Source organism: Bufo bufo, chromosome 4, assembly GCF_905171765.1.
Source record: "Bufo bufo chromosome 4, aBufBuf1.1, whole genome shotgun sequence".
In the NCBI taxonomy this organism is placed as follows: domain Eukaryota; kingdom Metazoa; phylum Chordata; class Amphibia; order Anura; family Bufonidae; genus Bufo; species Bufo bufo.
Window position 1 is genome coordinate 258,701,452 of NC_053392.1, and position 12,085 is coordinate 258,713,536.

General features: G+C 37.1%; 1 protein-coding gene across 1 annotated transcript in view; it reads right to left on the minus strand.

The window, feature by feature from the left end:
- Positions 1–12,085, minus strand: part of CSMD1 (CUB and Sushi multiple domains 1) — a 2,494,699-nt gene that overhangs the window by 388,944 nt on the left and 2,093,670 nt on the right. Inside the window, exons 42-43 of the mRNA XM_040430026.1 lie at positions 7,060–7,248; positions 4,709–4,886 (exon numbers count right to left, since the gene is read on the minus strand). Coding sequence (XP_040285960.1) covers positions 4,709–4,886; positions 7,060–7,248 — 367 coding nt within the window. The remainder of the gene's footprint in view (positions 1–4,708; positions 4,887–7,059; positions 7,249–12,085) is intronic.

Consider the following 12,085-nt stretch of genomic DNA (forward strand, 5'->3'; position numbering starts at 1 on the left):
GGCGTCCTGCTGTCCATGGTGCTGAACAGATCTATGCTGAAAGCATAGATCTGTTCAGTGTAAGTAAAATACAGTATAGAACAATATATATTGTACTGTACTGTATTATACAGACATCAGACCCACTGGATCTTCCAGAACCAAGTGGGTCTGGGTCAAAAAAAAAGTTAAAAAAAGTGAAAAAAGTTAAGATAAAAAAAAAACATTCATCACTGAATAAAAAAAAAAAAAAAAAAAATACACTACACTACACATATTAGGTATCGCCGCGTCCGTAACGACCTGATCTATAAAACGGTCATGTTACTTTCCCCGCACGGTGAACACCATAAAAATAAAAAAATAAAAACTATGAGAAAATTGAAATTTTGCCCACCTTACTTCCCAAAAAAGGTAATAAAAGTGATCAAAAAAGTCACATGTACGCCAAAATAGTACCAATCAAACCGTCATCTCATCCCGCAAAAATCATACCTTACCCAAGATAATCGCCCAAAAACTGAAAAAACTATGGCTCTCAGACTAAAGAAACACTAAAACATGATTTTTTTTGTTTCAAAAATGAAATCATTGTGTAAAACTTACATAAATAAAAATAAAGTATACATATTAGGTATCGCCGCGTCCGTATCGACCGGCTCTATAAGAATATCACATGATCTAACCCCTCAGGTGACCACCGTAAAAAATAAAAAATAAAAACGGTGTAAAAAAAGCAATTTTTTGTCATCTTACGTCACAAAAAGTGTAATAACAAGCGATCAAAAAGTCATATGCACCCCAAAATAGTGCCAATTAAACCGTCATCTCATCCCGCAAAAAATGAGACCCTACTCAAGATAATCGCCCAAAAACTGAAAAAACTATGGCTCTTAGACTATGGAGACACTAAAACTTTTTTTGGTTTTAAAAATGAAGTTATTGTATAAAACTTACATAAATAAAAAAAAGGTATACATATTAGGTATCACCGCGTCCGTGACAACCTGCTCTATAAAATTACCACATGATCTAACCTGTCAGATGAATGTTGTAAATAACAAAAAAAAAAAAAAACGTGCCAAAAAAGCTATTTCTTGTTACCTTGCCGCACAAAAAGTGTAATATAGAGCAACCAAAAATCATATGTACCCTAAACTAGTACCAACAAAGCTGCCACCTTATTCCGTACTTTCTAAAATGGGGTCACTTTTTTGGAGTTTCTACTCTAGGGGTGCATCAGGGGGGCTTCAAATGGGACATGGTGTCAAAAAAACCAGTCCAGCAAAACCTGCCTTCCAAAAACCGTATGGCATTCCTTTTCTTCTGCGCCCTGCCGTGTGTCCGTACAGCGGTTTACGAACACATATGGGGTGTTTCTGTAAACTACAGAATAAGGGCCATAAATAATGAGTTTTGTTTGGCTGTTAACCCTTGCTTTGTTACTGGAAAAAAAATATTAAAATGGAAAATCTGCCAAAAAAGTGAAATTTTGAAATTGTATCTCTATTTTCCATTAAATCTTGTGCAACACCTAAAGGGTTAACAAAGTTTGTAAAATCAGTTTTGAATACCTTGAGGGGTGTAGTTTCTTAGATGGGGTCACTTTTATGGAGTTTCTACTCTAGGGGTGCATCAGGGGGGCTTCAAATGGGACATGGTGTCAAAAAAACAGTCCAGCAAAATCTGACTTCCAAAAACCATACGGCGCACCTTTCACTCTACGCCCCGCTGTGTGGCCGTACAGTAGTTTACGGCCACATATGGGGTGTTTCTGTAAACGGCAGAGTCAGGGCAATAAAGATACAGTCTTGTTTGGCTGTTAACCCTTGCTTTGTTAGTGGAAAAAATGGGTTAAAATGGAAAATTAGGCAAAAAAATGAAATTCTCAAATTTCATCCCCATTTGCCAATAACTCTTGTGCAACACCTAAAGGGTTAACAAAGTTTGTAAAATCAGTTTTGAATACCTTGAGGGGTGTAGTTTCTTAGATGGGGTCACTTTTATGGAGTTTCTACTCTAGGGGTGCATCAGGGGGCTTCAAATGGGACATGGTGTCAAAAAAACAGTCCAGCAAAATCAGCCCTCCAAAAACCAAACGGCGCACCTTTCACTCTACGCCCTACTGTGTGCCCGTACAGTAGTTTACGGCCACATATGGGGTGTTTCTGTAAACGGCAGAGTCAGGGCAATAAAGATACAGTCTTGTTTAGCTGTTAACCCTTGCTTTGTTAGTGGAAAAAATGGGTTAAAATGGAAAATTAGGCAAAAAAATGAAATTCTCAAATTTCATCCCCATTTGCCAATAACTCTTGTGCAATACCTAAAGGGTTAACAAAGCTTGTAAAATCAGTTTTGAATACCTTGAGGGGTGTAGTTTATAGAATGGGGTCATTTTTGGGCGGTTTCTATTATGTAAGCCTCGCAAAGTGACTTCAGACCTGTAGTGGTCCCTAAAAATTTGGTTTTTGTAAATTTCTGAAAAATTTCAAGATTTGCTTCTAAACTTCTAAGCCTTATAACATCCCCAAAAAATAAAATATCAATCCCAAAATGCTACAAACATGAAGTAGACATATGGGGAATGTAAAGTCATCAAAATTTTTGGGGGTATTACTATGTATTACAGAAGTAGAGAAACTGAAACTTTGAAATTTGCAAATTTTTCAAAATTTTTGGTAAATATGGTATTTTTTTATGCAAAAAAATTAACTTTTTTGACCCAATTTTAGCAGTGTCATGAAGTACAATATGTGACGAAAAAACAATCTCAGAACGGCCTGGATAAGTCAAAGCGTTTTAAAGTTATCAGCACTTAAAGTGACACTGGTCAGATTTGCAAAAAATGGCCAAGTCCTTAAGGTGAAATAGGGCTGAGTCCTTAAGGGGTTAAATGCTCTACTTTCATGATATAATATTACTGTAGTGTGAACTTTTTATATTTTCCATAAATTTCACCTGAAAGCCAAACATCACTAAATTTTTGTGGGTAGTGTAAGTGGCTAAGCTTTGGGTGCTGCAAGATGATTTCTACTAATGCTGGGCTACAACTTTACTTGCCATGGTTTCAAGTTACAAGTTTAGATGCAGCACAGCAATTAGTGGCAACCACATTGCCGCTCAGCGACATATATAATAGCACCCTGAGAAGCTCATTAGCAATTTATATACACATACTAAATACAATTAAACTAGACCCATGTGTGGATGCATATCCTTCATTTAAACCTAAAGCTGTTATTTCTAAATGAGTATATATTGTCAGCCCAAAAACCCAAAGGTGAGTACATTTAAATGTGATCAGGGTAAAATCTGTGTGATTTTAGATTTCATTATAACTTACTACACACAATACTATAAAGATAAATAAATTCAACAGACCAATACTCATATATGAATGTATATGTTTTGCAGGATGACTGTTGTTTTCTATATATTGTACATATTTTACAGATTATGCTTGAGGTATAAAACTTTATAATTATAACCATATACTGTACATTGTAAACACTGATCCCTATGCTATGTGCCCTTAAAATGCTAAAAATGTCACACACTGCAAACATATATTCTGGGCTCATTTTTATGTTGGCTCAACTGTTTTATTTTCAGAAACATAGCTTAAAAAGAACACAGATTTTAAATATAGTCTTAGGTTAAATGGTAATTTAAAATATGTATGGCATCCAGTGGCAAAGGATTGGAGGGTAACACATTACACAATCTGTCTATCATATAGCAGACACAACAATATAGCTGCAAAAAGTTGCATTTTTTTCATTATGCAAAACAATTCAACATAAAAAGTCACTATATTTAGAAATCAACATAAATTTGCGCTTAGTAAAATTTCTAATTTGATTCTATAGGGAGAAAAAAGTACTTTAAAGCTATATCCAGGTATCAGACAGCTGAAGTCACCCAATTTTTGCTTTGTGAAAGGAAGACTTTCATAGTATATGGTATCCTGCATGAACTTTCTAGTAGTTATAGTCCAAGCAGTCAGCACCACCTATTATTATTATTTTACTCACTTATGTCGCACTGACATATTCCATAGCATTTTACAGACATTATCATCACTATAATATTAGTCATGCATTCTTCTTCTTATTATTATTTTTTATTATTATTATTATTATTATTATTATAATATTACATTCTCCTTTAATGCACCATTGGGGGAGATTTATCAAACTGGTATAAAGTTTAACTAGTTTAGTTGCCCATAGAAACCAATCAGATTCCACCTTTCATTTTTGACAGCTCATTTGGTAAATGAAAGGTGTAATCTGATTGGTTGCTATGGGCAGATAAACCAGTTCTACTTTACACCAGTTTGATAAATGACCCCACATATGTTTATTTGTATGTGTAGTATGCTTCTAACCTTTCCTAGAGCAGTCAATATGGTGACATGAGAAATACAGTTCTCATACTAACTGTAAGGCATTTCATACTTTATTAACCATCCCTCCCTGAGAATTTGTAATAAGATATGAGAGTTTTGCAGAAGTAAAATGTTAATGATTGATTACTTATTTAATGTGTGCTATGCATGTATCTATAAAAATTGATTTGTTTTCCGAATTTATGTTCTGACCTTATGTGTTATTATTATTTTACTTCTTAAAAATGTCAAGTTGCAGAACCACATCCATTACACAGTTGCAAAGGCAAGTAAAAATTAATCAATTTGAAAGCAATTTATTTACGATGGGTCACATACCATACTGCAATATAATCATTCACTGGTTCAGTCTGAAGTAAAGTAAAGTTAATATAAACCCCATGACCCTGTAGGACAGAAATGAGCCATGCACAGTCTTTTGAATTGGGATATTCATCCGGAAATCCTGGAGAATAGATTGTCCCATTTTCTGATGATACATTGTATCCACATGGTGCTGAAATAGAAACACTGCATATTAATAGACAATAAGGCTCTTGAGTGTACAGAACAGAGTAAATACATTACAAAATAATGTTGTCATTTCAGATCCCATAACTATTTATTTATTAAGGGAACCTTGTTATCAAGATCATGCTGCCTTATATCCACATACTGTCAGTTGAGTGAGCCAGGCGAAGGGAAGTTGGCGCAAAACTGCTAGCAGACACTTCTCTCTAAGTTGGGTACACTGGATATGATTTAGGGTTAAAGCTACATTTAGTTTAAACATGACAACTAGAGATGAGCAAAGTTAAGAAAAATTTGATTCGGCTACTTCGCAGAATTTCAGAAAGAAATTATTTGTATGTAGTTGGTGCAATGAAGGGGAATGGCTATCGCACCGCTCCCTGTAATTGAACCCTTCAGATGACACATTCATCGCTAATCACATCATCTGAAGCTACCATTTATGCCTTTCAGAGGTTAATCAGGGTAAAAAAACAAAAAAACTCACCTTATCCATTTGCTTGCATAGAGGCCATCACCACCATCTTGATTAAGACACTGTGTCAAATCGCTCAGTAATGTGATGATATCATCACGCTGGCTAGGCACGAAGATGTCATCACACTGACCAGATGCGGGGACGACATCACTACGTGTGAGATTTTGTGTGGTATTTTCATTTAAGTTGGCTGCGATGGCCTCTACTCATGCAAATTGATGAGGTGTGTATGTATTTTTTTTGTTTTTATTGCCATTTCAAAGAAAGATCAATTCCTTACCATGAAGCACAAGGAAATTCAAGTTTGACGTCAATTCAACACTTTTTTGTTGGACGTCAATTCAACACTAATGACAATGAGAGTTAAAAATAGCTGACTATGATGGTCAGACTAGTCACACTAATTTACATTGCCTGCCAAAAGTGAAGCATGGTCTTGATTGTAGGTTGCCTTTAATGCTTATTTATGGACTCACTGTGCTGCAATTCAAGATCCATGCACATTAATTAGCAATTCAAGTTGTAATTTGGTCCAGCATATCATATTTATAGAAATCTGCTAGGAATGCAGCCAAAAGGGATATATTAAGTAATGCAGGTATAACTCCTGCCTTAGCTATTTAATAAAATATATGACAATGAGATGATTGAGTAAAGAGACATTAGTCCAGTCACCACTCTTTCATGGTACTGACTAACCAGAACCCAGGACCATGGATATGTGACAGGTAACTACACTTATAGAGAAAATTTGACTTTGGAGTGCTTCTATATAGATAAACGCTGTTATGGATAACAAAGCTAAAAAGCTACAAAACTTAAGATATCAGAAAACTAACCCATGACGGCTAAAGTTTTAATTTATAGCCCTTAGCTATAATTCCACTTTGAAGTTTTTAGTAGAGGAAGATTTTTAATTGTGATTGCAATTATTGTCATTAGTTTAGTAATTAATCATTACAAGGACAGATATTATTTTAAGAAACTTTATACAGTTTTAAAAACATAAAAGTTCCTCTAATTAACTATTATCTAAAAAGGTGGAATCAAAGTGAGAAAAAAAAGGCAACATTCTGTTTTACCTTCTTATAAAACCGTTTGCGCTCCACTTTACAAATAATTAATGTAGTCATTAGTTTTGTTTAAATGAAGGTACAGTGTGCTACACTTCATTTAAGCCAAGCGCTATAAAATTAGCATTATTGTGGGCTTTTTTTCATGACTTCAAAGTTATTGACTACTTTTTCTTCAGATTATTAACCTTAGCAACAAAGGTTTTGTGAAGCATAAAACGCAGACACAATCGTTACACTATGAGAAATACTTTCACAATAATGAAACATTAGGGCTAATGAATCATGCAGCAAATATCCATATTTATGGCATCATATTTATTTGTCTCGAGAGAGAAAAGGTGCAAGTTGTAATGTTAATTTCCTGAACAATAAATAAATGCTTGTTAAGAGAGCTACACTACTTATACAGGTAGAACAATGCACTTCAAGGCACTGCGGGTGATAAGATTGACTTTTATGTTTGAGTTACAAAGTCAGCACTGAATACTTTTGTACTCAATATTAATAAATATTTCTCTTTATAAAAATATAGCCTTCAACATTGTTCTCTAAGACATTTAAAAACTAATTAATTGGCAAACAAGCTCTTAGGATAATGGACTTACCTTCACATTTTGGAAAAGGATAGTTCCAATTTCTATTAATGCCATGCTGGCAAGTGAGAACAGCGTGTCCTATCAGAACATATCCTGGATAACATTCAAAAGTTATTGATTGTCCCACGCTATAATCAGAATTAATGATATAGCCATTCTTAAATGGATGAGGATCTGGACAATTTTGCAATTCATAAGCTGAAAAATAAAATCAACAGATGAAATAAATTTAAAAGATAGTTAGACAATTTTAGAAACACAAGCGTTTGTTTACAAGGCAGGGAATAAATAGAAGTTAAAACAGAAATGAAGACATAAATGGATGTGAAGACTTGAAGTACTTTAGATGTGCTTCTCCTCTATGGCTGTTACTTGATAAAATCCTGGCTGCCTGCTGCCACCATTAGGGAGTCCAATCAGTATACCCAATCAGTATACCCACAAATGGCAGAGGAGTACAACCAAAATGTTTTAAAAATAATAGTCTTAAAAGGAGTGAAAACTAACTATCCTAACTAAATATGTTTATTGATAAGAACATGGTGGAGTATTTAATGTGGCTACTGCAAGAGAGAAGTATGTGATTATTTTAGTCTGTGTTATAGTGGTGGCCCATGCCCCCCACTGCTCTGCACCTGACCTCAGCTATAGCTCTGCTTACCCTCTCCCCATACTCCGCCTGCCCTGACCTCAGCCTATTCCTAACTATGGTTTTGCCTGATCTGTCTGTGTTCTGCATTGATGTTTCTTGATTCCTGTGGGTTAGCAGTCGATAGAACAGAGACTACTCCGAGAGGTAGCGCCCTGGTGGTTCCCCTGCAGCAAAGTCCTGATCCCTGAATACATGGTTAAAGTATGTAAACCAGATTATACCCTTGGGAATAGCCCCAAGTCAAGTCTGTTCAAGTGACATTAGATTTACACCCACTGTGTTACTCTTTTTCCGTTTCTTTTATTGATCTCTGAGTTCACATATTGGCATAATGAAGAGGTTGCTACATTTCTACAACTGCCGATTTGATGCCTGTATGCAGCTTTGGATTGGATGCCTGCAAAGTATCAGTAGAGGACCATGGACAGGGTAAATGCATACATAAAATTAAAAGCAATCAAAGTAACAATCTCACTCTGACATGCAGAGAAAATGGTGCAGAGATATTGCAAATCTGATTGCGGCAATTGATTTCTGAGAACATTCTGGTGTTCTGGTCATGATATGCTACAGCTTTCAAGGTGGTGGCCATGTTCCACCCTAAAAGATAGGCCACTCATCCATTACTTGCTGGGATATTCAAATATTTCCTTTTTCCTTTTTTTGGAAATAAAAGGGTGTCCTGTGACTTTTGACTCCCCCTGTATAAGTCAGACTAAGAGCTACTCTCTGGAAATGCAGCAGCGTCATTTTTTATTAATGTGTAACACTGCAATGTATAGCGAATAATTCATAATTACCGACTAAGTCTTCGTTCACATCAGCGTTCAGCCTTTCCGTTCTCCTACTTCGTTATAGGGGCAGGAAAAATGGAAAGGACGGATTCGGCACATAACTGAGCCGAACGGAGCATACAGACCCCATAGACCCCCATAGACTATAATGGGGTCCGTTAGGTTTCCACTCATAGGAAGATTTTTGAAGCAGAGATAAAAATCCTGCTTGCACTACTTTTGTCTCCGCTCCAAAATCATCTTCTGAGCGTAAACCTAACAGACCCCATTATAGTCTATGGGGGTCTATGCGGTCCGTAGGCTCTGTTCGGCTCAGTTATGTTCCGAATCCGTCCTTTCCATTTTTCCTGTCCCTATAACGGAGTAGGAGAACGAAAAAGGCTGAACGATGATGTGAACGAAGCCTAAATATTTTACAATATAAATTCCAGTGCTGATAGTAAACCACCAGATACATTTTCCTACATCACAGTTGCCATATACTTTACTATACTCTGTCCAGTTGACCATAAAAAAAAATAGCAAATTCTATTTAAAAAAATTCAGTGGATCACAGATTAGTGTACCAGATATATATGCATACACACACCATATTTTTTGCCCTACAGTATGAGAGGCACTTGCCCATAAGATCCACCTAGGTTTAGGAAGAGGAAAATAAGGGATTTTTTTTTTCATCAAACCTCAGATTAGCCCCCAATCAGACCTTCAATGTTCATCAGACGTCAGATCAGACCCCCAATAAGACCCCTATTGTTAATCAGACTTCAGATCAGACCCCCAATGATAATTAGACCTCAGCTCAGATCCCCATTTAGCCCTAAAATCAGACCCCAATGTTAACTAGACCTCAGATCAGACCCCCCAATGTTAATTAGACCCCAGCTCAGACCCGCAATCAAACCTCCAATGTAAAACAAACCCCCAATCAGACCTCAGATCAGATCCCTAATTTACTTTCAAATACCCAATAAAACCTCAGATCAGACCCCAAATGTTAATTAGACCCCCAATAAGACCTCAAAACAGACCCCCAATGTTAACTAGATCAACAATCAGACCTCAAATCAGACCCCCAATGTTAATTAGACCCCAGCTCTGACCTCAGATCAGAAAAATAAAAACTAATAATCCAACTCACCTCTCCTGTTCTGGATGCTGCTCCTGAAAGCCAGTCCTCTTCTTGCTCTTTCTGCTGCACTATGCTATTATCTGACATCTCACAGCATGAGGTCACGAAGTGTGCCTATGTCCTCACTCTCGTGCAGGTCACAGTGCAGCATGCAGCATCAGCAGAAGACCAGGGAGTGGTGAGTACAGCACCAGCAGAGAAAGCGCTTTATTCACTGCTCCATGGTCCTACTGTACTAAGGAGTGCATATATATATATATATATATATATATATACAGTTGCAAGAAAAAGTATGTGAACCCTTTGGAATGATATGGATTTCTGCACAAATTGGTAAAAAAATGTGATCTGATCTTCATCTAAGTCACAACAATAGACAATCACAGTCTGCTTAAACTAATAACACACAAAGAATTAAATGTTACCATGTTTTTATTGAACACACCATGTAAACATTCACAGTGCAGGTGGAAAAAGTATGTGAACCCTTGGATTTAATAACTGGTTGAATCTCCTTTGGCAGCAATAACTTCAACCAAATGTTTCCTGTAGTTGCAGATCAGATGTGCACAACAATCAGGAGTAATTCTTGACAATTCCTCTTTACATAACTGTTTCAGTTCAGCAATATTCTTGGGATGTCTGGTGTGAATCGCTTTCTTGAGGGCATGCCACAACATCTCAATCGGGTTGAGGTCAGGACTCTGACTGGGCCACTCCAGAAGGCATATTTTCTTCTGTTTAAGCCATTCTGTTGTTGATTTACTTCTATGCTTTGGGTCGTTGTCCTGTTGCAACACCCATCTTCTGTTGAGCTTCAGCTGGTGGACAGATGGCCTTAAGTTCTCCTGCAAAATGTCTTGATAAACTTGGGAATTCATTTTTCCTTCGATGATAGCAATCCGTCCAGGCCCTGACACAGCAAAGCAGCCCCAAACCATGATGCCCCCACCACCATACTTCACAGTTGGGATGAGGTTTTGATGTTAATGTGCTGTGCCTCTTTTTCTCCACACATAGTGTTGTGTGTTTCTTCCAAACAACTCAACTTTGGTTTCATCTGTCCACAGAATATTTTGCCATTACTGCTGTGGAATATCCAGGTGCTCTTGTGCAAACTGTAAACGTGCAGCTATGTTTTTTTTGGACAGAAGTGCCTTCCTCTGTGGTATCTTCCCATGAAATCCATTCTTGTTTAGTGTTTTATGTATCATAGATTCGCTAACAGGGAATCGCTTTTGTAAGTCTTTAGCTGACACTCTAGGATTCTTCTTCACCTCATTGAGCAGTCTGCGCTGTGCTCTTGCAGTCAGCTTTACAGGACGGCCACTCCTAGGGAGAGTAGCAGCAGTGCTGAACTTTCTCCATTTATAGACAATTTGTCTTACCGTGGACTTTTGGAGATACTTTTATAACCCTTTCCAGCTTTATGCAAGTCAACAATTCTTAATAGTAGGTTTTCTGAGAGCTCTTTTGTGCGAGGCATCATTCACATCAGGCAATGCTTCTTGTGAAAAGCAAACCCAGAACTGGTGTGTGTTTTTTATAGGGCAGAGCAGCTCTAACCAACACTTCCAATCTCATCTCATTGATTGGACTCCAGTTGGCTGACACCTCACTCCAATTAGCTCTTGGAGATGTCATTAGTCTAGGGGTTCACATGCTTTTTCCACCTGCACTGTGAATGTTTACATGGTGTGTTCAATAAAAACATGGTAACATTTAATTCTTTGTGTGTTATTAGTTTAAGCAGACTGTGATTGTCTATTGTTGTGACTTTGATGAAGATCAGATCACATTTTATGACCAATTTGTGCAGAAATCCATATCATTCCAAAGGGTTTGCATACTTTTTCTTGCAACTGTATATAGTGCTATATACGGATATAGCAGAGTTAACACACACACTTGGTGAGTTATCATATCTAGTTAATGTGGTATCATTATGACTGTTAGTTCTGTTCCTCTTATGCAAGTCAATGAAAATACAAATGTAGCAGAGTTGACACACACACTTGGTGAGTTATCACATCTACCATAGTTAACACGTTATGACTGTGACTGTTAACTCTGGTGCGTGAGAGTAAGGACATAGGCACACTTTGTGACATAACGCTGTGAGATGTCAGGTCACAATTTGGGCCAAATTTGCCATAATTCTGTTTTTGTATTAAAGATCTTGAAAGAGTTAGATACAGTAATAGGAAAGAAGAAAGGAGCTGGCTCCTAGGAATGGCAGCAGAGTCTGGAGCAGGAGAGTTAGGCTGATTTATTTTATTTTTATTGTACTTGCTCTGAGCATGGGGGGGTCTGATCTGAGGTCTGGGGGTCAATCACATTGGGGTTTGATTTGAGGTCTGAATGGGGGGTCTTATTCATATTGGGGCTCTGATCTGAGATCAGATTGGGGTTCATTCACATTGGGGTCTGAGCTGAGGTCTGATTGGGCCTCAGATC